Source organism: Rhipicephalus microplus, chromosome X (genome assembly GCF_043290135.1).
Source record: "Rhipicephalus microplus isolate Deutch F79 chromosome X, USDA_Rmic, whole genome shotgun sequence".
Lineage (NCBI taxonomy): Eukaryota > Metazoa > Arthropoda > Arachnida > Ixodida > Ixodidae > Rhipicephalus > Rhipicephalus microplus.
Window position 1 is genome coordinate 123,436,941 of NC_134710.1, and position 16,174 is coordinate 123,453,114.

The 16,174-nt window shown below is 45.4% G+C and overlaps 1 protein-coding gene across 2 annotated transcripts in view; it reads left to right on the forward strand.

The window, feature by feature from the left end:
- Positions 1-2,788, forward strand: part of LOC119176385 (lysosomal protective protein-like) — a 40,851-nt gene extending 38,063 nt beyond the window's left edge. For both annotated transcript variants that reach the window (XM_037427641.2, XM_075877562.1), the window contains exon 11: positions 2,573-2,788. In XM_037427641.2, coding sequence (XP_037283538.2) covers positions 2,573-2,659 — 87 coding nt within the window. In that variant the 3' untranslated portion in view covers positions 2,660-2,788. The remainder of the gene's footprint in view (positions 1-2,572) is intronic.
- The last annotated feature ends 13,386 nt before the right edge of the window (positions 2,789-16,174 follow it).

Genomic DNA, 16,174 nt, shown 5'->3' on the forward strand with positions numbered 1-16,174 from the left:
CAAAGCTCCTCGGTAGTAACGGGCCTCTCCATTCGTGGTCATCCCAGTGTGACGACGCATTCACAACGCTCCGTCGTTTGTTGACGTCGCCTCCCATACTCCGCCACTACGACCCTACTGCCCCTACAGAGGTACACACGGACGCCAGTGGTGTCGGTCTCGGCGCTGTCCTTGCGCAGCGCAAACCAGGGTTCCCGGAATATGTCGTGGCGTATGCAAGCCGTACGCTTACAAAAGCCGAGACTAATTACACCGTCACTGAGAAAGAATGTCTGGCAATCGTCTGGGCCCTTACCAAGTTCCGACCTTATTTATATGGTCACCCATTTGATGTAGTAACCGACCATCACGCACTATGCTGGTTGTCATCATTGAAAGATCCCTCAGGCCGTCTCGCCCGGTGGGCACTTCGCCTGCAAGACTACGACATCCGCGTGCTGTACCGCAACGGAAGGCAACATGCTGATGCCGACGCCCTGTCGCGCTCTCCCTTGCCTGACGACAATGCCCACGACTCAGCGTCTCACCTTGCCGTTTCTTCCATTAGCATTCATGCCGTTGCTACTGAACAGCGCAAGGATCAATGGATTGCCTCACTGATTAACTTGCTGACTGATCCATCTACTCCATCCACTCGCGCGTTGCGTCGTCAAGCCCACCATTTCGCCGTTCGCGACGACCTTCTCCACCGACGCAATTACAACGGTGACGGCCGCCAGTGGCTACTAGTCATACCCCGCAGTCTGCGCTCTGACATATGCCAATTCTTTCATACTGATCCGCAATGTGCGCACTCCGGGGTATCGAAGACTTACCAGCGCATTCGCCAACGGTACTTTTGGCGCGGCATGTACCGCAATGTGCAGAAATTCATTCGCTCCTGCATAGATTGTCAGCGCCGCAAAACTTCAACGCACCTGTCGCCGGTAGGTCTGCAACATCTACCTTGCCCTGCCAGGCCGTTTGGGCGCGTTGGCATCGATTTGTATGGGCCACTTCCACTAACGTCAGCTGGTAACCGCTGGGCCATTGTTGCTGTGGACCACCTCACGCGATACGCTGAAACTGCCGCTCTCCCCGCGGCTACAGCGAGCGATGTGGCCTCCTTCCTGCTTCAACGATTCATGCTGCGACACGGTCCACCTCAGGAACTGCTCAGTGATCGAGGCCGCGTCTTCCTGTCTGAAGTCGTCGAAGCCATTCTCAAAGAGTGCAACGTTGTTCACCGCAAAACTGCTGCTTACCACCCGCAGACGAATGGCCTCACTGAACGCTTCAACCGTACGCTCGGCGACATGCTCTCCAAGTACGTCACTGCCGATCACACAAATTGGGATTCCATTCTACCCTTCGTCACCTACGCATATAACACCGCCCCTCAGAGCACTACTGGCTTTTCACCTTTCTTTTTATTATATGGAAGGCACCCGTCGCTCACCATCGACACTATACTTCCGTACAAGCCAGATTCGTCAGAGTGGGCACCTATTTCTGCTACCGCCAAGCTTGCTGAAGAGTGTCGAGAGCTTGCAAGGACCTTTACAACGCATGATCAAGAACGGAAAAAAGGCATTCGCGCTGACACCAGCACTACTGCGCCCACGTTCCTCCCTGGAGCGCTCGTCTGGCTCTCGATCCCTACCACTTCAACTGGTCTATCTTCAAAACTATTGCCCAAATACGAAGGCCCCTGCCGTGTCGTCGAACGCACTTCCCCTGTAAACTACTTGATCGAACCCATCGAACCATCTTCGGACATGCGCCGTCGAGGGCGCGACATTGTCAACGTGGAGCGCCTCAAAGCCTACCACGACCCGCTCACAGTAACCAGCTGTTAGGTCGCCAGGCGGCTCCCTCTTCGTACCCGGGGTAGTTGTGGTGAAGCCTTCGAACAGTGGGTTGTCCTCTCTAGCGCCTTCTAGTGGGTTGCCCTTTTTAGCGAAAAGAAGAGCAGCTCGTGCAGAGAGTCGGTACCCGCATTGACTGTCGCTGTCAAGCATCGCCGACAAGTGTACGCCAATAAACGTCTCAACAATATATATATATATATATATATATATATATATATATATATATATATATATATATATATATATATATATATATATATATATATATATATATATATATATATATAAGGGAAAGAAGTGTATACCTAAGGGCTCGTTTTTCCGTGGTTATTTTTTCATCCACTTTTCTTTCTTCTTATTTACATTCCATTGGTTCTAATAACGTCCCCTGTACATTCCTTGGCATTATTGTCTGTTGGATTTCATATATATATATATATATATATATATATATATATATATATATATATATATATATATATATATATATAGTTTAGGACGACTCTAAATGATTCTCTAATACAAGACGAATGTAATAATCCGTTAAATTATGATTTATTTACAGTGTTGACCATCCTGTCTCTGTTTACAGATAGCATTGAAGACAACTTCGCCTCACTAATATTCAGACTATATCGTTAAATATACCATAGCATGCGATTGTTTACTTTTCCTTATGATGTAAGTATTTGAGCTTTTTTGTTTTCTTTTCTTTTATTCAGGGTGCTGGCCACTTGGTTTCAAAAGACAAGCCCGAAGAATCTCTGCACATGATTTCCGCTTTTCTTTCAGATATCCCCCTCGCATGAGAAATGAATAAATATGTGTAGTATAATCCCACTTAAATGATACTACACATTAGCCGGATTCACCCGGTGGCACGGGTTCTCCACTGCATCTTCGCTGGACCTAAATAAAGTTTTATTCATCATCTTCTTCATGTATAGTATAATAAACAGAACAGTGTTTTATAACGCAAATGTTACAGTGCCGCCAGAGCAGCGATGGTGTCTGTGACGCCGTGTCTTTAGTGAAATACTTGATGGCCATTCCTTTCCTAGAGCATCTATCTATCTATCTATCTATCTATCTATCTATCTATCTATCTATCTATCTATCTATCTATCTATCTATCTATCTATCTATCTATCTATCTATCTGCCTGTCTGTCTGTCTGTCTGTCTGTCTGTCTGTCTGTCTGTCTGTCTGTCTGTCTGTCTGTCTGTCTGTCTATTTATATGCCTGCCTGCCTGCCTGCCTGCCTGCCTGCCTGCCTGCCTGCCTGCCTGCCTGCCTGTCTGTCTGTCTGTCTGTCTGTCTGTCTGTCTGTCTGTCTGTCTGTCTGTCTGTCTGTCTGTCTGTTGAAATAAAGTTGGTTCCAGTGAAAGGCGCCGAGGAAGTTCGTTTTCTGACAAGATTATTCAGCTCAGAACATTAGGCATAATAGAAGTAGGGACGAGAAAACACACGTCCGAAAGAAACTCTGAAGCTTTCAATTTTTACATAGGCATCAACGACCCGATCTTCAGGATGTGTTTGCCACACTCAATGTATATTACCGTGTTTTTTTCAAGGACAATTAATATGGCGGTGTTTTATAGGGTTTTCTTAATTTTTTGTTTATCTAGAAGAGCCAAGTGCTTTTTAACTGGCGCTGAAAAAATGCAGTTTTTTGCTACTAACAAGATGGTCGGGCCTGGCCCAACAACTTTTTTTGTGTGCTAATGGGACCAAAATACCTCAAATTTATGATGCGGTCAAAAAATATAGCCACTATTGTCTATATGCTATTCAGGAGTAAAGTTTGGGCTTGGCTTTTACAGATTCTAATAATTCATTAGGGTTCGAATGATATCTCAAATGTAGACTAAATCGAAGCTAATGTACTATTTATGAATGTTTTGCTAAAAAGTTAACGCACCATCCTCGTGCTTTCGTTGGTGTCGTCCTTTATTGCACGGTCCTAATTGCGATGACTAGACCTGTAGGGCGAGTGGTTTTTCCAGGCAAAAGGGGCAGTCTCGACTGTCTGAAGCGTTTTTCTTTTCCTGACATCCATTCACAGTCTTAAAAAATGCTTCAGCGTTTATTCATCTTCTTAGCTCATCTTATGCCATTTGCGATGGAGGCGGAAATGCTGTAGGCCCGTGGGCTCAGATTTCGGTGCACGTTAAAGAACCCCAGGGGGTCAAAATTTTCGGAGCCCTTCACTACAAGGTCTCTCATAATAATATGGCGGTTTTGGGCCCTTAAAACCCACATATCAATAACAATCATAAGCTCATCTTATGCCACGCCATTTCGGATCACTTAGCCCTTTTCAAGAAATTCATTGGTGTTCAGTATGTCCATTTTAGTTGTATTCTATTTCAAGCATACCGTTTTGGAGTGAAAGATTGACGTTATATTGTAGCGCGAAACTCGACAATAAACGCTAAAAGGCAGAAAAAAGAATATTGGCCTCTTGTTCTATACATTCAAGTTTCGCCTTATGACATCGTGTCCTTCAATATGTACTGAAAAACGAACTAATTAAAGAATAAAAGCATGATAGAAAAACAATTATGACACAAAATAAACACAATGTATGTGACCACATTGGTTTGTTATTTCTTTTTTTCAGTCACTATTGTTGATGCACTGCTGATTATATGCGTTTGGCTCCGTTTATTTCAAACAGGTTCATGATGTGGCTCATTTTTGTTATTTGGATCTATATTTTTATGTTCACGTTGCAATCGATAATTACGTCATCTCGATTACAAGTGTCCCAAAGTGAAAGATAAGTGGCCGTTCTTTGCGTTCCCGTAAAATTTTTCGGACTCTCGGTGTCTGAATTTGGCCCTTTCATTACTATAAAACGGCAAAACTGCACACATTCAGGGCAACAATTGCCAGAAAAATGTTCCGTTCTTACGCATGCACACAGCGTACGCTAAGTCAGAGCTTTCATTGTAAGGTTCACATCCGCCGTCTTCGACACGACTGGAGCTGGCTAATATTCTCAAGAACGAAATAAAAATGCCTTTCCAGAAGTGCTCAAAAAAAACATAGACTGCCCACCTAATGTCGAAGCAGTGTGTTCAACAGTCACTGGTACTACCCCAGTCCTCCTTTCATTACATTTTTTTTTTCTTGCGCAATAAATTAAGTTCTGCACTAAACACAGTCTCTTCTTCTGTTACTTTTTCAGATAAATAAAAATTGAATTTCCGCAGGGACCATTTCATTCACTGACATACTTTTTCATATTACTTGGATAACTCATACTGTTTCTCAATGTAACTCATCTGACATTTCCAACTCCCCAGGAAACTTTCCGTTTTTCCTGTCCTGTTCCTGCTTCTAGATCAATCAAGAACCAACATTAGCGATTTCTAGAAAAAGCCCAGCAGCGTCGCTGGGACTTCACTAACAGTATTTTAAAAGGCACCCATCTCAACCTGCAAACGTCGTTCGCTTGACCGTAAGTGCTTCCAAACGGCAATTATGTTGCTTGTAGCGATAAGTTTGCAAAACTACACAAGAAAAAAAATACAAGGGAGGCTTCAGAACAGAGTGACGTAAAAGAGAGAGAGTGGGAAAGCCACGAGCATGTGACGCGAACTGCCGGGGAAAGACTGCGCAGGGAAACGATTAAATGCTGGCTGTGTTTCGACTATCGAGCCGTCTCTGAAACGGACTCACCAGAGGCCCTGCAAAGGGATCCTCGTTGTGGTCGAGTCGACGGGCTTTCCACGCATCGTCAGCGACATCTCCACGGCCATTAGCGGTGACTGTTTCCGCTGGACTCGTGCTGTTAGGCTTGCGATTGACAAGCTCTTCCTGGACGCCGCCAGACACACGCCACGAACAGACGCTCGCGCGCACACAAACACACTCGTTGAGAAAACATCCTGACAGCGACAATTACCTCTGCGTTGTTCCCACTTGCTCCAAGTGGCACTCTGCAGCCAGGAAGACATCCACAGTTTCTCTTCTCAGCACAACCATTTTTTTGTTCTTTTTCTTCATTTCGTTCTCGATATTTTTTTCTTTATTACCCTCTTATAGGCGTACTTGGCCTCTGTGTTCGAGGGCCCAGTTTTCTGCTTCCTCTGAGGCAGTGGGACGTGATGTGGGCAATCAGAAAGCTCGCAAATGGCCCCGACTAAAGTTTCTTTAGGGAACCATCTTAGCGCTAATAGACAGAAGGTGCTCTCTGCACACGCAAAAATTTTCCGCTGGGGTTAAGTACATGTGGGTTCAAGGGGAATAAAGAAGGAGAGAGAATATTGGCAAGTGAAAAACGACACATGGAAATACGGAAGTGTAGAAGCAACTGCGACACAATAAGCGGGAGTTGTGTGTGTGTTCGTGAGCAAGATATTTTGATATGTAGACATCTGATCACAATATATGTGGGACTGAATGCATTAGAACAAAAAATCCTAAACGTTTAGAATGGCTACATCACATACTCGATTATGCATGGTCAATGTCATCATATAGTCACTGTGACAGCACACGATCACAGTGACAACACATAGTAAACATCGCACCCTTCCTATGAGTGCGAGACGTAAAGGTTGCGACGGCCTTACGGATTTCCCCAATGCAAGGACCGCAGTAATAAGCGCGTAGACTAATGCGTTGCTGGCAGATTACTCTTTCTAACACTCTATAGTAGCCCCGAAAGAAAAATAAAATAAGGGGACCCTAAAGTTTTGCCTTTAGGTGTTCAACGTCGGATAGCGACATCCTGTTCCTAGTGCGTATTTCAAACACTTGGTGCAAACCTTTTTGAATTCGCTATGCCCCCACTATACGTGGCCTTTAAAGAATAACCGCAGTAACGCCTGTGCCTTTTGTAGGGGGGTACCGGCTTTCAACTACGAAGCCACTATGATAATCACTTATTCTGACTCCCGTTCGCAATAGACACCTTTACCACGCATTACTACTGCAATATTTTATGTTGCATTGTAAAGCATGTATACAGGATGCGTGTGTTTGAGAAGCATGAAAGCTACTTTCACTGCATTTCCAAGCAGAGAAAGTTCTTTTCCCTGTTTTCCCAAGCAGAGGCGTGGCCGTGCTGTAAAACATCCGTTTGCCACATAAACGACCCGGGTTCGCTACCCAGTCGGACCCAAACAACCCTGGTTCAATATCTACTGCGCTCCAGGGTTTTTAATTTAGTTGCATCGCTCTCGATTTTTTGGTCACACATAAGATGATGAATTTTCGCTCACAACCTACGACGCCTACATCGGAATTTCTGCGAAACGAGCTCTTTAAAGCTGTCGTGTTAAAAGATGTAGGTTCTTTGCTTCATATCACCAGTTTCATCGTGTGCCACAAGGTAGCGGTTACCATGGGAAATAGAATTTTGAGGGGCCAGCGTATGTGAGTGAAGCAACCGTCCCAGCATTCTATATAGGCGATGATGACAAGCGAAGGTCCCAGGATTCTGTAAGCTGCGTGGGTCCGATGAAACGTGGCCAGGTGGTTTCCTCGAAGGCGCGCCTCAAATGCAAACACTCGCACAGCTATAAATGCGCCTCTCCCGGCCGAGGAGCTTTCCTGTGAAAAGCGCGTGGAACGGGATCCGGGCTGCCTCGCGGGGCGCCTTATAAAGCGCGCAAGATGACGCTGCGCGCAGCTGGGGGCTCATTCTAACGCCGCTGAGTAAAGCAAGGACGCGCAGGGTAAACGCCTGAACCCTATCTCGGCACCTGTTTGCTCTGCGAAATCGCGCCCAGACGACCACCGGGCTTTTTCGCCCGTTCGGAATTGAGGTCCAGGCCTCCAGGACGATCGAGGGACGACGCTTGTGGGGAGAAGAGCGTACTGCACGTTGCCTTCGTTTGCTCGAGACAAACAGCCGGGCCTCCGTCACGCGCGCTTTCTCGGCGGCTGCTGGCCCGCGTGCCACGCTAAGTGCCGTGGCCGGGTTTCCTCAGTGCCCCTCTCCGTCGTCTTCTTTCCGGCGCTTCGCGACAGGGGACACGTTCCTCGGAAAGTTCGGTCGTTGATTGCAGTTCAAAAATGCATTATTCACGGCTCTGCTGGTCACAGCGGCAGATGGAAGTAGCGGACTCGGCAGGGCGCGCTCAGTCTGCATCCAGGTTATCGCAGCACCGCGTAAACGAGGGGAAGACACTCACGTGGTCGGGAAGCAAAATCAGTCGAAAGAGTGCGTGATGAATATACAAGGAAGATTGAGATAGGGAAGAGGAGGCTGGAGGACTGGCAAAAAAAAAGATTAACAATGTATATATGTTTGGTCCAGAAGCAAATATGCGCTAATTTTCCTTCGTGTCAGTGTGACACCTGTTTCTGCTGCCACAATGTCGAGCCATTCGACCACATTTAAGCTTACAGTACAACTCTGACTGCTGAAGACATTGTATAGAGAAGGAATTCCGATAATTTACGCCCACATAACTTCTTAACATGATAAAAAGCATCTTTTTTTATTTTTCAGTAATAGTGCTCCTATGGGGACATTGAGAATCTATAGCAGGCAGAAATGACGTAATGACAACGTGCGAGCATCTCCAAGCAAAGCATACATTTGTCTGCCTATATAGGTACACCGTGACAAAATTCTGTAGGAAGGGCCCATACTTTCAATGTGTTCACAAGTTGTCAAAGGTACAATACTATACGACTAGCGAGGTTAGGCCAAGTTCAAGAGCACCTGCCAAATATTCCATTTGAAAGAGCGATGGTATGATGTAAGCTTGAAGCTACAAAAAAGAAACTCCGAACACGCGGTGTCGCTGCAGTCAACGTCTCGACAGAAGGTCTTGTCTTCTTCAAGGCGCCAACTACATCGAAGAATAGGCGAGCACTTGTCAAAACGTTGCCTCCGATGGCAGCCCCTGTCCCAGGGTTTTAGAAGCGAAGCGTCCTATAGTCGAGCTTAATCCGGTATGACACTTAATGCGCATGCACGTCCGCTCTCTACTCTCCACGCTCCCCTCACTCTCACCTCGCAACGCCGACGCAGGAAGCGTCTGCTCGTTAACCCTCTCTCTCTCTCTCTCTCATCTAAACTTCCCTCACAGCAGCGTTTACACCTCACTTCTGTCTCATTACCCTTTTTCACTTCGCAATGCAGACGCAGGCAGTGCCGTCTAGCGAGTTTCCTCATTGAAAAAACCGACTGTTCCCATTACACAACCGTTTACTGGCCATCTCGTAATATTTATAGGCACTGAATCTTGACCTCCAAGGTAGTGCCGGTGGGAGATTTCTCCTGTGCGTTGTTGAAAATTAAGAATTTGCAGCGTGCGCGTTAACTAATAGCGGACTGTGGGTCTCTGTATTCAGTCGAAGTCTGCTGTCTCTCATTGCTTATTAGGAAAGATTGGCATGTTTCAGTAGGAAACACCGGTCCATCACTGCGTACATCACGCCTACCCACGTTTCTTTCCTGCGCAACGCCGCGATCAGCGCCAGCATCAATGCTGCCGCCAAAGTAAGCCCGCTGCTTCACATCTACTCATGATTCCTCCCGCGGGAGATGGTATAGTTTTTTTTTTTTGCAGTATTGTTGAGATATTTCCTATATGTTTATTTTTCGAGTGCGTATTATAAATAATATAAATTGTCAGGAACGGGTTCCTCATTATAGACACCCACTAAGAAGTTTAGATTTAGCTGTGCGACCAGTCGAAGTGCTTCCTGCTAGTCAATTTAATTTACAAGAATACATATATATCTACATTGTGACCATAGGTTTGCTAGCGGCTTACCCTACGGAGCAAACGGGAAGGGACGCGACAATTTCCATTGCCGTCACGCACAAGGACGCAACAGCCGGGTCCGTCGGCTCTTTGACACGGTGCAGAAATGGCCCTCGAGGCACGTCGTCCACAAACACGGGTTTATTTACCCTAGATACAGCATAGTGCGGCAATCACGGGCGTGCAGGCCGGCAGAGAACACCGCAAGACCGACCAAGTGTACACTTGCCGGCAGACGCTTCGGCTATCACACAAAGGGTGGCAGCCGAGCGCGCGAACGAGAAGCCGCCTGCTAAATCAGCGCGTCCACCTCTCGTGCAGGCCTGTGTGAATCTGCCGAGTGGCGGGCCACAGCACCCCTACCAGTTTGGGCGGGCGAGCACCGGGCGAAGGCAAGTTGCCGGGAGAGGGACTGTCGCGGGCGGCCAATGAGGATTGGCGAAGCACCGTGGCGTGTGCTAGAGTGCAGGAAAAACCAACTCACAGCTCCCAGTAGACAAAAGGGCCTGACTGTCCCTCCGCCTCTCTCTATCTCTATATCTTTAATTCTTCTCTATCCTTTTAATCCCTCCTTCCTCCCATCCCTCGTGAGCTACTGTTGAGGTGTCGCACTATGATGCAGACAGTTACGGGGCTTACTTTGTTTGTTTGTTTTTTCTCTCTTTTAAGAATCACTTCCCCCAGCAAAACCGCGGTGGCTTTCTTTCAGGCGCTCGAGCGAGCTGGGGGAACAAAGCGCCAAAGAGGAGGGCATGCTCGATTCTTACAACATATCTATGAAATACTCGAAAAAAAATTTTTATTTAATTGATTGATTTGTGGGGTTTAATGTCCCAAAAAACCTTTTTTGGCAGATCTATACGACTTGTGACAACCGATATCATGTCAAGCAGTGACAAAGTACGTCGTATTCTTTGGCTTTGAGCCAAGTGGAGGGCTCTGGAGATTTCGACCACCTGGGATTCCTTAACACGCACCTATATCTAGGCACATGGGCCTCAAGCATTTCCACCTTCACCGAAAATGCGGTCACCGCAGCCGGGATTTGACCCCGCGACCTGCGGGTCAGCAGCAGAGTGCCTTAGCCACTAGACCACCCTAGAGGGGTGAAGTCATATTGGTCAAACCTTCTTACACTCTCACGCCAATCTTGCTCTACATCATGTTAAGGAGGTGATCACGAGAGCACTAAATATAGATAGATAGATAGATAGATAGATAGATAGATAGATAGATAGATAGATAGATAGATAGATAGATAGATAGATAGATAGATAGATAGATAGATAGATAGATAGATAGATAGATAGATAGATAGATAGATAGATAGATAGATAGATAGATAGATAGATAGATAGATAGATAGATAGATAGATAGATAGATAGATAGATAGATAGATAGATAGATAGATAGATAGATAGATAGATAGATAGATAGATAGATAGATAGATAGATAGATAGATAGATAGATAGATAGATAGATAGATAGATAGATAGATAGATAGATAGATAGATAGATAGATTCAAAGTGCCTTTGATTCGCTAAGAAATTACTCGCATTTAGAAATGGAATGACTAAATAGAGACGCTGGGATGTCACACTTAGGAGAGATTCACGGCGGTCGCATTTTTGATGGAGGTGAAAATGCTGGAGCCCTGTGTACTTCGATTTAGGTGCACGTTAAAAAAACGCCAGTCTGTCTGTACATAAGCCCATTGTGGTGAATGAGTGTTTATAGAGCTGGGCTGCTGACTTGAAGTTCGCCGGTTGGATACCAGGCACAGCGGCGACATTTCGGTGGAGGCGAGATTCTCGAGGCACGTGTGCTTACATTTATGTGCACGTCCAAGAATACCAGATGGCCCTAACTTGTCGAGCCCCATTTTATACCAGGTCTCTCGATATCATATCTTGACGTAAGACCGTATATGTTTTTATTATTCCATGTTTCGTATATAATTAAAGTAAAATATCTGAAATTTAGGTTACATATTTCGTGCAGGAATACGGCAACCACTACTTCGTTGTCACTCATACGGGCAATTCCAAACAAACAAATGTGCCTGTCATGAGAGAAAGAAATCGTGTATTTACTTTCGAAGCAAAGAAAGTGACACTAAAAGTAAGTGAAAACAAGGCCGGTCATGCTCAAAATGATTGAGTAGCAATCTGAAGAGCACAAGGAAACAATTAGGTGATCCAGAATAACTTGTATCAAATAGGTCTCAATGGTGGTTATATACTCAATATGTCAACAGAAATTGCCAACGATTGGATACTACGCAACAACAAAAACAACAACATTGACGATGACGGCAACTACAACAACGCGAGAGGTTTAGCACTTAGCCCCAAGTCCAAATTTGGGCCACTACGACCGCCAATCAACTGTATAGATTTGTTCTCAGAAGCAGTACACCTATATTCAACCACCACAAGCACAGCTGAGAATCTCATTAGATCGATATGTCTCGTATAAATACAACAATTAACTAAAATTTCTTCGCAAACTGACTTCGGTGCCTTTGGCCTGATAGTGCGCGTCCACTACAAAAGGTTGAGGCTCTGAATTCATTATTGATCATTAATGATCAGCGAACACTGCAATTGCACAGAGCTTCACGTTATCGGCTTTGCCCCCGAACCCCCTTCAATTTTTTTTTTATTTTCAGAGAACTGCTCATAGACACCCGTTCCTGCTTTGAGGGGCGTCGTTGTCGTCGTTGCCGTTACCGTCAGTCGTACAACGGATAGACATTAAAAAGTAACCGATAGGCACAAAAAAAATTAAATAAGGAAAGTATACTCACTATTGAATGCGATTTCAACTTATGCCCCTCTGTGTAATTCAAGTATTCTTCCACCGAGCCACGCTGGCTCTCGAAACTCCTTTGCAAAATGACCATATACAGACGTGATGTGACGGAAGGAATCACGTTATGTAATATAGCGTGGCAGAAGAGTACAATAACGACAAGTTATCACACAATTCTGAGAAATCAGCGCATGCTACGTTTGCGACATATGTAAGCACTTTACTTTTGACACTAAATCGTTAGAAACATGTATCTGTGCTCCCGTTTCGAACAAGCCGCTTGTTTCATTTCTTTACAATCCAGGAACGAAGGAAAGGCGTCAAATGAGTCGCATGGTATGCCTCCAAATTTCATCTGGGCTTAGTGAGAAGTTTGCTAAGCAAGTGGTTCATTGTTATCAAAAGTCATGTTTGATGAGGAGTAGGCTGTTCAACATGAAACACATTTGGCAACGAAAACGCTTTGCTTGCGGAATGGCACTAGCTAAAGCCGATTTCCAAACTGCGTGAGGCATGAAAAGGCTTTTGTTCAGAAGTGCGAATACTGCAGGACATGCAAAGCGTTCACTCGAACCATAACTTCTTGTTGTTTATATTAGCTCAGTAAATGCATGGCTCTTCACCACACTGCTTCACTACAGCCGAGTACACGTTTTTTTTTAATGGGCCGGCCTCTCTAAGAGCTCTTGCATTCAGGCGGGGAGGCATTTTCCCATTACTCTCAGGCTACGCTTCCACGGCACACGAGCAGGTGACAGTGTAAGAGAGATGGAGAGGCGTAAAGGGGGGAGAGCAACGCAAAGAGTTGGAAGTTGACCAGTCGCACTGGGAAGACAGACGGGCCTTTGAAATTAAAAGTGCCCCGCGACGCGTGGCAGCCATTAATTGCGCGATAACGACTAGCGCCATGCGTGCAGGACCTACAGATCGCTAATGGGCAATTTACAGCGTGCATTGTACGCTGACGCTTCTCGGCCAGCGAAGAATTAGAGTGGGGGAAACAAAACGAAAAGATGGTGAAATGAACGTTGGTCGCTGGAAACATTCAGGCGTGCTCCTGCAAAATGCCTTTCCAAATAGCAGCGACGGGCAGCTCAATGTTTCAACGGTATGCGAACTTTTCTTTCGCTCTCTCTCACTCTTCTTGCATGCCTTAGATGCCTTCCAGCTACACTTACAAGGAAAGCTAATGGCCCGGCCACGCAAAAACTTAGGGTCTTTCAGCAAAATTTGTAGATTATAGACCGCGCCAAATTTCTCTCTTACTTGCTCCTTACGTGCGAAGTTAATGCATTAGCGTATAAATAAAATCAGTAACAAAAGCAGCAGTTACACTAGTACCGCACCCATGCCAGGAACCTCAGATTCCTCTCGTGAGCCCCTAGCTTCATACGCATTTGCATGCCAACCTGTTTTGTACGCACCACGCACACCCGAAGAAAAAAAAAGCGTCCTTTGAGGATGCAAAAGTAAGCTACGTCGCTTTTATATGTTACAGCTGGAGTGTTTGCACAAAGAGGTGCCATCGACAAAAACCCGCACTGTTAACATTCTTGGCCATTCCCGGAACAACGGCGCTTTAAATACGGGGTAAAAGACACATACGTATGAACGTATGCGCCCCCAACCCTCCGTCTTATTCGGTATATGGTTACATAAAAACGCACTCTAGGCCAAATGAATTGCCTTAGTTGAGGGCGCCCCACTGAACGTGTCGAATTTTTAAGGCACTTCATTGTCCGCACTCGTCCATTACAATGAATCGGAAGCAGGCCGTGCGTCCAAAAACGATCGAGAGCAAGAAAAAAAAACTAAATATTAAGAACTGGGGACGCAGGCAATGCTGTAACAATTTCGCTGAAAGCTTTCTGTATAGAAGCCTTAGTAATGTACCTTGGTAAGCGAACAATCCTCGCTGTTTTGACTACACAGAACGCTGCGAGGGTCTGTCAGGTAACGTTGATTAGATTTCTTTTCTGCATCCCGCCTTCTTTCCTGCACACACTAGGAGGCAATAATTTCGGTTCTATAGCGTGCAGTTTGGCGATGTTTTGCTGTTCACCATTCTTGTTGACCCGGGCATGAGTGCAAGGAGAACTTAAGGTTTGCAACACTGCATCGTGGGCCATGAGCCAACGAACTATACATTGCGATAGCGTGTCTGGGCATTGCTTGCTCGTGCTGAAAGTATACAGCAAAAGAAAGAGACGCATTAGTGAAGTTGTGCGCACCATGTTGGTGGGTCCTAGCAGCACAAAAACCTTAAGCACGTGTAAGTAGCTTTTCAGCCTGGCTTACCTAGCCGGCAGGGTAATGCCTCGGCACTTCCATTAGTTATATTCTGGAAAGGCGTAACAAAAGTAGTCAGACAATCGTGAGATGAATGGATGTAAGGAGAAAGAAAGAAAAAAAAGTCAGTCAACGGTGCGCCAAAGGTAAAGCCGCATTACACAATTTTGGTAGGGAAACTGATGACCCAGCACTTAGACCTTTCAATTCATGATTCAAGTGAGCTTCACACGAGTACAGCTGAGTTCATCGAACTAGTATATCTCATTTGACCTTTTATATCATGGAAGTGTCAGTCACAAACTATATTGAGCATACAGCCGCGTCTGAGTTTTACCATGGCCACGTAGACTCTTTCTCTCCCTTCTTCACTGTAGTTTTGCATTGTCTTGTGTAATTGTGTCATCAACAGAGTAAATAATTATCTGGACCTAGAGCCAGAATTTCTCACAGATACTCGAACTTCTTATCTAACAAGTGCTAGCAATGCGCCATAACGGGCGTCCGAGCACTCCACCGCTAGGCGACGGGGCTAAAGTGGTCACAGCCGATGTACGAGGCGAGTTCGGCAGAATGTAGGCGTATAGAGCAAGGCCGACCACGCTTCCATGTCTTCCCTACACTTGCGCAATGACGTGATCTACGCATGGCACTGATGCGCTACCATGGCACTACCCTCAAACATTACCGGGGAACGATGTTCGTTTGTCTTGCTGCAGAATAACGACGTTTTGCGCTGTCAGGCAGCGCCATGTTCCATGTATACGTGACGGCGCAACTCGCCGTGACCAGAGTATAGGAAGCGGTGTTGAGTAAAGCTTACTACACGACCACAGCTTGAAACGGCTGATGATAACTTAGGCGAAGTTACGTCGTTCTTCGTGGATTTATTTTAACAATATTTATAACGTCATTTTGGCCATTTCGACAAAACGCTCAGCTTCCCCTAACATGTTGGATGGCCGAAAAGACTTTCATTGCACGCCCTTGACATTCGTGGTCAAATATCAGATGATTTGTATTCCTATTTTCGATTTCGCAGTTTAGCATAGCTGGGAAATGTGTCTGTATGTGTGCGAACGCCCCAAGTGTATCTTCAACGGAAATTCTGAGAACTCCACTACTGGAGAAATATTGCAAGACGAGCTAGTTGGTATGAGTGCATCGTAACTGTGCATTTGGCCATGCATTGTGCAAAGTGTGCATGCAAGGCACGCTTTTCAAATACAGTCATTTTGTTGTTTAAGCACCTTGAGCGCACCGCACGAGAGATCACGGAGACATTTTACATATATATATATATATATATATATATATATATATATATATATATATATATATATATATATATATATATATATATATATATATATATATATATATGTCTTTAAACTGTGAGGGCCTCTGCTACGGGAACTTGTATCATTTCACTTACAGCCTCCGAAGAAGGCTGGTCCACCAGCCGAAACTGTTAGGATTAAA